Source organism: Colossoma macropomum, unplaced genomic scaffold (assembly GCF_904425465.1).
Source record: "Colossoma macropomum unplaced genomic scaffold, Colossoma_macropomum, whole genome shotgun sequence".
NCBI lineage: Eukaryota > Metazoa > Chordata > Actinopteri > Characiformes > Serrasalmidae > Colossoma > Colossoma macropomum.
In genome coordinates this window covers 275,115-290,339 of record NW_023494790.1, presented here as the reverse complement: position 1 = coordinate 290,339, position 15,225 = coordinate 275,115, and the positions used below count along the sequence as shown (strand labels likewise).

Sequence of the window (15,225 nt, the reverse complement as noted above, 5' to 3'; positions counted from 1 at the left end):
ACCTGCAGCTCATCTATGACCCTTTATAAGGACCCACACCATCACATGCTCTCTGTGAAGTACTGCCAGTTTGTCTGCTTACTGAGCCGCACGTCTCCGGGTCATTCTGCATTTGGAGGGGTAACCATGTCACAGAGGTTTCAGGGCTTGAAAAGATGCGTTTACACAGTCGACCTGAGATTAAATAACACTTTTCCCTTATGATTCTCTGATTTTTCTCTTTTTATCCTGTTTCATAGTCACTCTGCATCTGTAAACCAGCTCAGCACAAAACCAGTTTTCAACTATTTTTAATATAAAACAATATTTTTCAGAGGTTTAACTCAGGAATTTGTATAAAAAGATTAATGCTTACTTTTTATATCATTACCGTTACACTACATTTAAAATATATGTATTTTATTTAAAAATTCATTTCTCTCAAAGATTGTGGTCACTGGTGTTATCAGGACTCTTATTTTACATTTTAACACAGTATTAAACTGCCTCTTTGGGTCAAGGCTCATCAGAGAGGAAGCAGCTCAAGGCCTGAGGAGGCGAGTCACACTCGCTCACTATATTTCATTAATTTATTAATCATTTTGTTGATCAGGCAGCTCATAACTTCTATGTGTCACTGGTTTAATGGCTGGGTAATTAAAATTTGCCAAAATATAATTTTATTACTGATTTTAAATAGTAGTTCAAGGTCACCTGATCAGCCAACGAGTCAGCCAATTTACAAAATCCTCAGTTTTAACCAGAAAGTCACTGGAGTCACCATCAGATGTTAATGGACACATTAAGATTATTTAGTTTTGGGATGAAAGAAATTGATTTTTCAAAAATGTGTTTCCCTGAATTCCCACCCCAAATGGAGAACGACCCCTCTACATTTTCCAGATTTATGGTCTGGACTTGTACTTGAACTCTTGGACTTTCTTCCTTTGAACTTCCTTTGGTGCTTTTGCTGGGTTTTATAAGCTTTCATGGTTTGTTGAACATTTTGGGCTGTTTTTTCTGGTTTTGTAATTTTTGAAATTGATTTTTGAAAATGGGAAATTCTAACACGTCTGAAGAGCCTTCATTACACTGGGTTTCTGACTGTATTTTGGCAGCCTTTTGATGAATATTTACCCTCTGGTTTTGATTTTGGTGCTTTTGTATCTCAAGCTCCACTTCTGTATCCACACTCTGCTGGTCACTTACTGCTGAGATTAATACTTCAAAACAATTTTCGTGATTGCATGATTAGCAAATTAGCAATAACACCAAAGCAATCAGTCACTGTTACTTCATTAAGTATACGTTTAGGGACAAAGTAATAATGTTATGATCTGGTTAAGTGCGTTTTATTAAAATTGAAGTTTGCGCTCTGGAAGCTGAAAGTGATTGTACCCGTTTTTGATTACGTTCTGTGGAAAATATTGATTGTTTCGGTTCTTGTTTGTCTGTTATCCGCTTCTGCTTGCTGGTTTGGAGTGAGTGTCCCAGAGGAAGGAGTCGTCCTGCAGCACGTTGGCCAGCTTCCTGTTAAAAGGGCCGTAGAAATCGGAGAGGATTTCTCGCGTTAGTGGCAACATCGGTCCCAGGTTTTTATCCGCTAGCCTCCGAGTGTTGGACGCTGGACGCTTAGTGATCTCGGCCTCCTTCTGCTCCGATAGAGACCCTGAGAAAGACACACACAGACAGACACACACACACACACACACACACACACACACACGCGCACGCGCACGCGCACACGCACACGCACACGCACACGCACACGCACACACACACAAATAAATAAAGAAACAGAAAAGGTATAAAAATACATTCAACTACACAGATTTGGGAATGTTATGGGTGATTATTGTGTTTGGTCAGGGTGTATGACGGACACTGAACTCCCATTAGACGACATAATTAATAGAATTTTTAGAATTATAGAATTCAGCATGATGCACACCGTCACATTTCATCATCACAATATCACAATATCATGATGCACAGTATATAACTGTAATTGTCTATCATTATCATAATAGTAATAGTAGTAATAATTATAATACTTATTATTGTCATGAGGAACAATCATAACAATAATATTACAAATAACAGGAGTTTAATACTACTACTACTACTACTACTACTACTAATAATAATAATAATAATAATAATAATAATAATAATAATGCTGTTTATTTATATAGCACCTTTAAACACCTAAAAACAACAGAAGAAAAGATGATCAAAAATAAACCAAACAAATAATGAATAACAGAAAAAGGGATAAATAAAAATAATTACAATTAAAAAGCACAAGATAAAAGTATAAATAAAAATACAACAAAAATGCAACTAACAAGAAAGAATTTAAGTTTTTAAAATTATTATATAGTAGTTATTACTGCCAGGATGTAATAACAATACTACTACTACTAGTACTTCTAATGATAATAATAATAATAATAATAATAATAATATTATTATTATTATTATTATTATTATTATTATTATTAGTAGTAGTAGTAGTAGTAGTATTATTATGACTAGTAGTAGTAATAGTAGTGGTAGTATTAGTATTATTGAAATATTTTTGCTATAATACATTTTTTTGTTTTACGATATAATAACATGATGCTATTATTACTATTATTATTATTAATATTATTATTATTGTGTAATAACATGACCAACTACGAAAAAAAACAAACAGATAAATAATAGGTCGCGATAACATTAGAGTGTTTATTACGTACTCAAACTCAAGAACTGGAAGACTTTGTGCATGGAGAGCGTCCGGTCTGCAGCGTGATCCTCCAACCTCAGAACCAAGAGCTGATCACGACCGAACACCGACAACCAGTCCAGAACATAAACAACATACAGACCAACATGCAGCCGCACCTACAGAGAGAGAGAGAGAGAGAGAGAGAGAACAGGGAGGGAGAGAGAGAGAGAACAGGGAGGGAGAGGGGAAGAGAGAGAGAGAGAGAGAGAGAGAGAGAGGAGAGAAAGAGAGAGAGAAAACAGGGAGGGAGAGGGGGAGAGAGAGAGAGAACAGGGAGGGAGAGGGGGAGAGAGAGAGAGAGAGAGAGAGAGAGAGAGAGAGAGAGGGAGAACAGGGAGGGAGAGAGAGAGAGAGAGAGAGAGAACATAGGAGTAAGGAAAAAGGAAAAAGATAACTCATTTTCAATTCAGCATGGCTGTGATGTCATATCCATAAACACATTTACACATGAGCAGTTTAGCCCCGCCCATTCCCACTGAAGTGTCACAGAGTGTTGTTCCTGCAGAGAGTCTAAAGCAGAGTTACTGGAGTGAAGATTGAGAGTGAAGAAAATTATTAAACGTTGTGCTGTTCTTGGCTGTCGGTAAGCAAATGGACCATTGCAAGCCATGTTTACATGCAGCCTAATAATCCATTAATAATCTGACTAATAGCTCAATCGCAATAGAACAAGTCCATTTATACACCTTAATCAGAATGGTCTAGTCTGATTGAGGCCATTCAGAATACAGTGTCTATCCGACTGATCGAGGTGGGTAATCCTGTAAATAATCAGTTAAATAGAAGAATAATATCCGTGTAATCGCCTGTATCTGATTACATTCCCTATCGGAAAGTTTAAGTCCGTTCTGATCATGTTCGTCGGGTCATAGTGAGAGTTTATACCGTTCAACATGGCGGAGCAGAAACTGGTCTGCAGAGGAGACGAAGTTTATGCTCTGATCTTTAAAAGACGGCGGTGGGACGGACGTCCAGCTTATGTGTCTCAGAACACGACGTCTTCCTCTCGGCCTTCTTTAATAAGGACATGTGAAGGACGTTTTCCTGAGTCTGACATCATTTTAAAGCAGTTAAAAACACAAGCGCTGCTCACTGCTGCTCATCTCACTCTGACTGGACTCACGTGATGCTGGTTGTCATGGTAACGTCTACACTAAGTGGTTCTCTACGCATCAGGGTCATTTTGGATCTGTTTACTTGTAGTGAGCCTGAAAACGGAGATTTTCATCAGATTGTTGAGCAGAGTGAGAATAAACACCTCAGTCTGAATCTGTAATCGGAATTTATTCAATCGGTTTGGAGAAAATCTTTGCATGTAACCACAGACACAGCCTTCCAACAGATCCACAAATCCAAAAGGAGCGACTGCAGCTTTATTCTCCATCCATGAAGATTTCGATCTGAATGTAATTTACATGACAGCAAACTAAATATTCCATTGTTGGAATATTCCAATGACGGAAAAATGTGCTACTGCCAGCGGAAATGGCCTCGTGCTACAGCGGTCAGCGGAACGTTCCATTAAGAGATTAATTTTTCCAACCTATGCCGGTGGAGCAGGCTAGTGCATCCAGTCTTATACAGGAAGAAATAAAAAGAGTAAGCAGCATGTTCCTGTCTCGTTCCACCTTAAATGCTGTTAAAGCTCTGCTCCGAGACGCTGGCACCATGGGAACGTTTCCATGGCTGCATAAAACCGCCACTTGTGTGCCACTTTGACACTCAGACAAAGGCAACATATAAACACAGCATTACAGGTACATCATTTTAGCCTGGACTGCTTTTAGAATAAGATTCAATGCAGGCCAGCCAATCGGAACAGAGCTCATTTACTTATATCAGTCTTGAAGGCACAGTAACAAAAGCAGCAAGTTTAATTGTAAGAGACAAAGAGAGGCTGGAAAATGGTCATGTAAAAATGATAAGACTGCTCTTGGTACATAAACCCACGCAAACATCACAAGTGGACCTCAGGGGTCCTTTAATATTTTGCAATACTTGCACTTTATACAAGTCTGACTGCAATAAGAGCAACAGAGGCACACACAGCCGCTTCCAAGCAATAATTACACATCGATTTCTTGCAGCCTGATTGTCAGACGGCCGTCCTTTCTAGCTGGACCCTGAAGCCCATTTGCTGCTCAGATAAATGCGCCGCCAATCAAACAAACATCATCTGTTCCATTTGTCCTTTTGTTCCTGGATATCAGCTCCTGCATCGCCAGCCTTGGCCTCCTCAGACGTCCCGTCTGTCAGATTCTCAGGGCTTTTTTCCACTATTTTTAAAGATTCTGTGCTGCATCCAGTGATGCACTCACCACTGAATCATTTAAGTATCCAGAGATTAATCTGTCAGTGCATTGTGAATTTAACTCTATGAGCTTTTATGAGTTAACTCTCAGCAGTCCAGAGTTATTACTGCAGTTTTTTCCAAACCTTTTAAATGGAATTATGTTTATATTTAGGTATGAAATCAATTACATTTACCTCTGGATTAATCAACAAGAAGCAAACTAGCAAAAGCAACAGTGGAGAGTGAAAGGCTGGAATCATGGAGAAGTTGGATCCACTGACTGTACACATGGTATACATACTTTTCTGTATTTATATTTATTTGTAGTTATTCTGCTCTCTCTGTGTGTGTGTGTGTGTGTGTGTGTGCTCCACTCTATGTACGCTGGTGCAGTATGGCTGCCGCTTTACATCGTTTTTTTGTTTGTTCTGTATTGCTTGTGTGTATGTTTTGATGTTTCCCTGCTGGCTGAGAAGTTTGCCATCCTTTCCACTGAGACAGTGGCTGAGAGAGATTTTCCAACCTGTGGCTCAGAGGCTTCTTGGTCTGACTGTTTGGTTGATGCTACATCTCAGCTATGATGCTCCCTGGACCGGCCGCTCGAGTGACGCTCTATCACGGCTACAAGGTTCTCTGGACAGGGGCACTGCAGCCTGGGTTGACGCTGCGTTGCAGTCATGAGGCTGCCTGGACTGGTGGTGTTCGGCTGCATGAGCAGCGCTATGCTGCGGCTACAAGGCCTCTCAGGCCAGCTGCCTAAGTGACGCTACATCGCAGCCTTTTCTTCGAGGCTGAGGACATTTTCAGCCTTTGAGGCTTCCCAGGCTGGCCGCTTCTGTGATGGGCAGACTTCCCCCGTGCTTTCCAGGCTAACTAAGTGATGCTATTCCATGGTCAATGAACACCACCACTAGCTGTGGGAACCGTGTTATGTATTGTTGATTATGTATTTTGTTACTTTCTGATTGTAAAGCAACTTTGAGCCTGAGAGAGGAACTATATAAATAAAAGTGATGATGATGATGATGATGATGATGATTTTAATATCATACAGGGTTCTTTGTTTTTACAAACAAAAACATATTTACTATGCAGATAAATATCTGTAAATCATTTTAATTGGTGTCTAACACTAAGACAGTACTGTATGCGAATGCAGCCACAGACCTCTGACTGCCTGGATCATGTTGTAATCTGTTTGTATTTTAGTACTCAAAATGCAAATAATGCTACATACATGCTACAAGCAAGCTAGCACTCTTGAAATGCATATTGAAATGATGTCGCATGAAAGTCAGCCTTCTGTCAAACTTCAACACTATTATGTAACAAAACTAGTCTAAACTGCCACTTTTAACAAAGCTTGCTGGATCTTCTGGGCTATTATGGTGAGGTTTCCAGTCCTATGATGTCAGTTTAGTGCACAGCAGTGTTAACTTGCATGCAGGAACAGTTGAACTTTGACTCCTTAACTGCCTCGTAATTCAGAGGATCCAATGAGATTTTTTAAACAGTCTTCATTTTTCCCAGAGAGAAATCTGCTTAGGCTTGTATTGGTCTATTATTTAGGTTGGAAATCCTACAGCACAATTATAAGCTTCAGATCTAACGTTTCTCTAGCTTAGCTACTGAGCTAACGATAGATAGTCATTGAACATCATCGGTTTAATTTAGACAAACCGTTGAACGTCCCTGGGATTCAGCTGAGTGGGCCATGGAAGGCCTCAGGCTAGATCTCCATGCGGAGGCCAGACGAACACCATCCAGGCCCCAGAGCGGCGCTCCATGAGGAGGCTCGCTGTGAAGGATGGCCAACAAGAGTCAACAAGGCTGTGCAAGTGACAGTGAGTGAAGAGGCTCCCCGGGGGGCCAATTACAGAGAGAGGGGCTCACGGTGCAGCTCTGAGCCAGGCCACAGAGCGCAGCTACACAAGGAGGCCTAGTAATGAAGAGGAGCCAAGCCTTTTATTTCAGCACAAAAGCTGAACTGCTCCACTCTGACTCCACGGAGGGAGATACTGAGAGGAGTGGCCAAACAGTGCTTTCCTCTTTCCTGCTCTGGGCAAAGAGAGGAAGTTGGACGCTCAGACACTGGCACTGCGCCTTTGGTCATCTCTGGCAGTCAGCTTGGGGAGAGAGCATCAGTAGGAATAAGGCGGGGGGGCGTTGGCGGTTACACTGCAAGAGTGATGAAAAAGTTGAGAAAAAAGTGACAGTTTGTGTCAAGTTTAATTATCTCAACTAGTCTTGCTTATGTGCTTTTTGGCTACTACTGTTTTTATTAAACTGAATTTAACTGAGTTTTAGACAGTGGAAGACACAGTAGGGAAGAGTAAAGTAGACAGGATCAAGAGAAGTGGAGAGCAGAGAAACAACAGATGCTGAATGTCCAGGCAGTGGTGAGTGGTCATCTGCCAGACGCTCGTCTCTGACTCCTCTACAACTGCTGTGGACAGTTTTTTTGGTAAGTTAGATGTTAACTACCTTTTGCGATTTGTTATCTGAACTGAGAGATTCTGAGAGGTTTGGTTACTTTACATGTTTTACCTCTGAAATCAACCCAGAGGACATAATGTAGTAATAGACCTAATTATGTTTTTAATACTTTTTTAAAAAATCACTAAAATCTGTCTGTCATTTTGATAAAGTACATATATTTAAAAATTATGTTGTATTTGTTTTTGTTGCCTAAACCGATTTATATATAAAGAACAAGGTCTAAATATATGCATAGGATTACATAGGTAAATTTAACCAGTGGATCAGGAGGTGGGACTGGTTCAGCCAGGAGGTGGGACAGGATCATTCAGGAGGTGGGACAGGGTGGATCAGGAGTTGGGACAGGATGAATCAGGAGGTGGGACAGAATGGGTCAGGAGGTGGGACAAAAGGGGTCAGGAGGTGGGACAGTGTGGATCAGGAGGTGGGACAGGGTGGAACAGGAGGTGGGACAGGGGGGAACAGGAGGTGGGACAGTGTGGATCAGGAGGTGGGACAATGTGGATCAGGAGGTGGGACAGGGGGGAACAGGAGGTGGGACAGTGTGGATCAGGAGGTGGGACAGTGTGGAACAGGAGGTGGGACAGTGTGGATCAGGAGGTGGGACAGGGTGGAACAGGACGTGGGACAGTGTGGATCAGAAGGTGGGACAGTGTGGAACAGGAGGTGGGACAGTGTGGATCAGGAGGTGGGACAGTGTGGATCAGGAGGTGGGACAGTGTGGAACAGAAAGTGGGACAGTGTGGAACAGGAGGTGGGACAGTGTGGATCAGGAGGTGGGACAGTGTGGAACAGGAGGTGGGACAGTGTGGAACAGGAGGTGGGACAGGATGGATCAGGAGGTGGGATAAGGTGAGACACTGGGACAGAAGGTGAGACAGGGTGGAACAAGACAGGACAAGATGGGACAGGGAGAAGGGCAGGGATATTTAAACACACTATTTAATTATGATTCTGAAACTGCTACATTCCTTGTTTTCACATACATGGACAGTTTTGTGACCTTTTAGTAAAAGTGATATTTCCATAAAAATCCAAAATTCATGCATTTCAAATGCAGCTTTGAAGAATGAAAACATGTTTGAATATGGATATGCTTTTTAAATAATTTATGCAGGGTAAGTCAGAGTGAAGTCACAGCATTTAAATCTTTTAATAATACATCTATTAATCAGACACACTCGCATGTGTGGCTGCATACACGTGATTAAGAATACCCTGCACACCACCCGGTCTCGGGTTTTTAACTGCATACAACACATTACAAACAAGGGCTCTTCATCTCGCAGGGTCTCTCTCTGTCTCTCTCTCTCTCTGTCTCTCTCTATCTCTCTGTCTCTCTCTCTGTCTCTCTCTCTCTCTCTCTGTCTCTCTCTCTCTCTGTCTCTCTCTCTCTCTCTCTGTCTCTCTCTCTGTCTCTCTCTCTGTCTCTCTCTCTGTCTCTCTCTCTGTCTCTCTCTCTGTCTCTCTCTCTCCTCACTGTGCTGATGTTACTCACAGGCATGGCGTTGTTGAGGCTGCTGTTGTACACACAGGCCCTCATGCTGAACTCCTGCAGACAGGCGTCAAACAGCTGCAGAGACTCCCACACCTTCTCATGGAAATCCTCTAAAGACTTGTTGGCCATCCCGAAGTACAGATAGTCCGAGTACAACCTGCACAAAACACACCAGTTTTTATTTTGCCACCCTTTTTTGCTCCAATCACATCTAAATGTCCATTTTCTGGACACTCATTAAGTCTAATCCTGCATTAAACCACAACATTCAGAGAAATAAAGGAAATAATCAATACTTTATGATTTTTTTACTTCCCTTTAAGCTTCCGTTTGGAATCACTGCTTTCAATAATATAAAACAAATTCTATGCAGACATATGTATGAAATGATTCTTTTATAGGGTCAGTATCCTATAGATGGACAGGGACTAAGTTTAGTCCTGGACTACAGTTTCCTTTTAATGGATACTCCCCATTCAGAATGCTGTGTAGTCCAGGACTGGGCTTTATCCCTGTCTGGGAAATCAACCTTAAAAGGTTTCAAATAATTTATAAGAAGCTGTAAAAAAGACATTTTTGATGATGAACAAAGCTGAAGATGATTCCATAATAACTGAGAGAGCTCTACACGAGCATTCAAAAGCTTGTAATAATAATAATAATAATAACAATAAGTTTCAGTGTAAACACACACGAGCTTATACAATGTAGATTTAAGTACTGTTAACCAAAAAGGTATTATTAGACATTTTATTCAATATGTTATGCATTTTGGGATCAACAAGAACACATTAAATCATAAATCATATGCTGCACTTCTCGTAGATATTCAGGATATTCATTGTATTATAGTTTTATTCTCAGTATTCTACAGGAATATTCAATATTCTATATTTCTTTCTCAGTTGATTATTCTGGACACCTCTAACATTTCCTCAGGTTTATTTACAGCTTTCTAGTGTCCTACTGATTATCTGAAACCAATTATACAGGACTATATTAGAACATATTAGCATTTTTTATTCATACAATTATTACTATTTAATAACATTTCCTATTTTCTTTACCATGTCGTACCTTCTCATCGTTCCCAAAATTCCTTTAAATTGTAAATAAATTGTGTTTTGGTGGATGACTGAGTGCAGAGAGACCGTCACTTTCTTACTGTCTATAATTTTAGTTGGGTCTTTTATTTTATTTTATTTTTTTATTAAAAAAAATTCATTTTATTATTATTAACATTTTATTATCTCTATTTCTTATTTAAGCTTTTATTTATTTTATTTTCCTCATACTGTTCATTTAGTCTAGCTAGTCCTGATTTGTTTTAGTTGATTTCATTTTATTTTAACTTATTCAACCCCTGTTTAACTTACTGAGCTACACTGTAAATGAGGGTCGCCCTCAATGTGCTGCTGAGTTGAAATAAAGGTGTCGTCTTCTTCTAACTGTCCTCTTCTAACCAATACACATCTCTGCTGTCGGAAGAAAACCTTCATTTTTTGTCTTTCAGTTTTTTACATAATTTGAAAATACCTGTTGCCTTTTACATTGTGTGTAAATTTCATGAAGAATGGACCAAAAGAAACGACCCAAAATGACTTTGAAAAAATTCTGGTTCCATTGACTTACATTAAAAGTAAAGTATGCTTTTTCCTTCTCCTGTAAAGTTATGTTTTTGGGTTGCGATATGTTGTTTATTTTCATAACATATTTTCATAACATATTTTTGTTTTTGTTTTGTTAGTCTGTACAGGGCTGCAAACAGTTCCTAATAATAATCCATTACTCACTGTAAAGAGATCTAGAACAGGTGGAGCCTTCCTGGTGTATCTGATCCAGACTTCAGTGACAGTGTGTTTGATCCAGCTTTATCTCTTCAGGTTTGTTTAACGTGTTTTATTTGGCAGAGTTAAACCACGCGGCGCTGAATAGAGTCATTACCCTGGAATCAGGGTTGTATCTACAGGCACTGAGCTTGACTGACAAAAGCAATTACAGCGAGCGCAGACATTTCCCTTCAAACGCGCTGATCAGAGCTGCAGCTCGTCCCCCACATTCCAGTTTAATTCTCCTCTAATCACAGCTCTGATTTAAAGAGAAATAACAAGAAGGTAAATGCACTTTGAAATGACGCCCTTTGATGATTATCACAATGCAGTGATCTTCAAGACGGAAGGACAAGCAGCAGCAAGACGGACGGATTAAAGCTCGTAGCTGAGTGAACCTGATGATGCTGATCCTGACTTCCACAGCAGTTAAACAAAATCTATACGGTGGTTCTGTATATTTTGATGGCAACAAAATAATAATACAACACTACAATAGTGCATCACGCAGCGATTTGAGAACGGTTGCTAAGGTGTTGCCAGGCGGTTGCTATGGTATTTTTTTTATAGGTGCTAGGGTGTTGAAAGGTAGCTGCTGTGGTATTATAGGTGCTTGCTGAGGTGTTGCTAGGTGGTTGCTGTAGTATTCCACGTGATTGCTAGGGTGTTGCTAGGAGGTTGCTATGGTATCATAGGTAGTTATTATGTAGTTTCTATGGTATCCCAGCTGGTTGCTACGCTGTTGCTAGGTGGGTGCTATGATACCACAGGTGATTTCTAAGGTGTTGCCTGTTTCTTTGGTATCCTAGGTGGTTGCTAGGGTGCTGCTAGGCAGTTTTTGTTTTGTTTATTATAAGAGTTTTGCCGGGAGTTACTAAGTGGTAACTACGTGTTGTTCAAAATAAATGGGAGTCTATGAAAGAAAGGAGGGATGAAAAAACAACATATAGAGGAGTGTGGATCAGTAAGCCAGCAGAAAAATAAGAAAAAGAAAAAAAAATAGAAGAAGAAGAAGAAGAAGAAGAAGAAGAAGAAGAAGAAGAAAATATAATATATAACTATAACAAATTTTATCTGCAATGGGCTTCAGATAGTTATTGTTTATACATAAAGAATGTTTAAAATTATCTAAATGCATCATAAATTCACTGAAGCCATGACTAATACTAACTAAACCATGATGGTGATAAACAAAACGAAAGCCTTTATGCATCTACATGATTAATAAGAGCTGTATATGAATGAAAGGACTGCAACTACAGCTTCTATAGCAACATATAATGCCAGAAGCTGGGCTTCTGTCTGATTACTAATCGACTGTTGCCACCTATTGGATATATTTAATAAAAATTATTGTTAAAATTATTTATAATCATGGTTATGACGAAATGTTAATATACTGTTTTTAAGAATGATTGTAAGAATGTGTATTCAGATATTCAGGTGTTCCCTAATTATTATTATTATTATTATTATTATTATTATTATTATTGTACTGCATCTTTCACTCACAGAAATGCAGCTTAAGGTGAAAATAAAGCAGGTATAAATCAAAAATCACTGAAAAAGTGAAAAGAAAAGCTAACTGAAGTTAGCACGTTTTCAGCTGTGTTTTCTTTTAAGGATCGATTGGAGCGAACAAACAAAGCATCTGATGAGCTAAAGGTCTGATTTTGAATATAATCTGCTGGACACTCTGGAATGGATGAAGGCAGCAAAGCATTTAGAGCTTTAAACCCAGTAAACAAATCTAGAGGAACACAGATGTTCCTCCTTTATTATGAGTGAATGTGGTTAACATGGATTATACAGGAATTCCCCAAATTTCCAAAATGTCTGCACAGTTAAACAGTTAAGAGGTTGTGGTTGTGGAAGCAGATTCAGGCATGACAGCAGATTCATGCAGCTAGTCATACAACCTTTATCTTCTTGATATATACAGGCTATAAAAGTTATGCATGTCACTCATAATTCAGAGTGAACTTGCTCTGCTGTCTCCTCTGTGAGCTGAGAGATGAGCTGTTTGGTATCAAGTTTGCGTCCCCTTACATTTTGTGGAGTCTTCGTGCAGTGGCCTTGTTTAGCTAGCTACAGGCGAGCTCATCCTGAGGACGCTAAACTTGTGATGAACCTGTTGGCCATATTGGAGCTTTCTTTCTTCTCATTTATTATGCATAAATGTTAAAACTCTTTTGTTTATTCATATTGTAATTACGTTACCAATGCCTTGGAACTTCTTTGTTCTCTGTTAACCAGTGATCTTCACTCTGCTGGGGAGCTACATAACTCTGTGATTTTGGCCTCAGTGGAGATCTCTGGGTACTCTTACCAGGAGCTTCTCCCTGGCTGTGATTTTTAAAATACTAGTTTGGGGATTTAATTGTGACTCTGTGACTTCGCACCTTTTCTGTTTTAATTAGGCTACGTTCACATTACCAGGCTGAAGTGGCACAAATCTGATTTTCTGCCCTAATGTGAGTCACTTTCATATGTGCTCCTAGATCGGATGCGTATCTGATTCATGGCCATGCTTCCTTAATGTGACCCTCAGATCGGAATTCATGTGCTTTTTTTCCACTGCGCCATCATTCAGCGTTACCATGGCAGCAGCGCCGAACAGAAGATAAAGCCTGTAAACGGTGGAAAAGCAGCTCATCTCACCTTTTTCTCCTTCGTCTCGCTCTAATAATGAAGCTGAGAGCTGATCAGAGTTAATGATCTTCTCAGTGAAGCTCGTTCTGCTCGTTAGTTTGTGCTGATGATGAACGTGATTCATTCACGTGACGTTACTGAGTAGGATGAGCTCATGAGGGTCATTTCAGGACGCCGGTTCGTCACATTAATGACAGATTTGAATCACTTAGCTAATCCAGTGTGAACCATCATGTCAGAAAGATCAGATTTGAGCCAAAAAATCGGATTAAAGAAATGAGGCTTGTAATGTGAACGCAGCCTTAGAGATTTCTTCCACAAGGTCTGAAATTCTGAAATTGTGTTCTAGAGAAACTTACTGAGTCAGAACTGTTCATAGTGGTGGTGATAGGAACCAGACGTCCACCTCTAAAAGCTCCCTCACAGAAAGTTACTACATGAAATGGTTATGAATTCACTGCCTGAACACTTTATTCAATGTCTAAAACACTGTTTTACGTTAGTTTTGAAAAGTTTGTGGTCTCAAACTCTTTTTTTTAACTGAAAAGAGGTGGACTTGCTCTTGTTGTCTTGCTGCAAAACCCAATTGCACTAGAGCTTCAGATCAAAGACTGATGACAAAACATTCCCCTTGCAGGATTTTCTGGTAGACAGCACAATTCATGGTTCTGTTAACTGTGGAAAGTCACCACAGCCCTGATCACACTACCACCACCATGTTTCACTGCTGACACGTTTTAGCTGTAACAGGACCCTTTCTTCCAAAATTGTATTTTTAACCCATCAGGCTGGGGTCATCAATGTGTCACTTCTGGCAAATGTGAGACGAGACTTTGTGTTTCTCTTGGTTAACAGTGGTTTATGCCTTTATGGTAGTTTTGAATAGTAGGAGTACATGGGAGGGGTACATGCAGGGTGCTGTGAGGCAAAATAGTCCCCCCCCCAAAAAAATCCTATATTTAACACTATTTTATCATTGCGAACAAGTCAGAAGACTCGTGTAGGTTCACTGGTGGTTTAGATAGTAAATAAAATGTCTATATTTGTGTTGTAGTCATGGCGACCCCTGGTTCCTATCACCACCACTGTAAAGACATCTGAACCATTTCTGAGTGACTTGATGGACATTTCAATAATTTAATTACACAGAAATGTTGGCAAGTCAGCGCAGAGAGTAGCAGCTCTGTGTCTATGCGTGGTTAGTCTGGCTTTCAGTGACCAAAGCAATCTGATTTTCTTGATTTTAATGCTGAGGTACATTAAACTGTGAGTTTGGTTGATCCTTTTGACATCTGACCTTTCGACAGGGTCTCTCAGGATGGCGATGAAGCGAGCCTCAGGCTGGAGGGCATGGATGAAGTCCTGGATCAGGAATGGAGGCTCCCCCTCAGTGGCATTGTCATAGAAATAGGCCCAAGCGTTGTTGTCCCACATAGTGGACGCACTGGCCTCACCTGCCAATCACAGACAAAAGATAGATTTCTCACAGGTCTGCAGGGAGTAGCATCATCTACTGGCAGAAACTTTGCACATACACACACTGGTCACTTTATTAGGTACACCATTCTTGTGTCTACACTCATTAGCTGGATAATTTTGAAGAACTTAACAAAAACTGGAAAATTAATTTTTTTGTTTTCTTTTCATAACCTGTACACTGTAATCTGTAAACCTCTTTTTTAAAACACATTTTTTTTGT

General features: G+C 40.0%; 1 protein-coding gene across 2 annotated transcripts in view; it reads right to left on the bottom strand.

Moving 5' to 3' along the window:
- Nucleotides 1–740: 740 nt before the first annotated feature.
- Nucleotides 741–15,225, bottom strand: part of LOC118808973 (carbohydrate sulfotransferase 15-like) — a 102,595-nt gene continuing 88,110 nt past the window's right edge. For both annotated transcript variants that reach the window (XM_036571855.1, XM_036571856.1), the window contains exons 6-9: nt 14,824–14,980; nt 9,046–9,202; nt 2,724–2,871; nt 741–1,648 (exon numbers count right to left, since the gene is read on the bottom strand). In XM_036571855.1, coding sequence (XP_036427748.1) covers nt 1,434–1,648; nt 2,724–2,871; nt 9,046–9,202; nt 14,824–14,980 — 677 coding nt within the window. In that variant the 3' untranslated portion in view covers nt 741–1,433. The remainder of the gene's footprint in view (nt 1,649–2,723; nt 2,872–9,045; nt 9,203–14,823; nt 14,981–15,225) is intronic.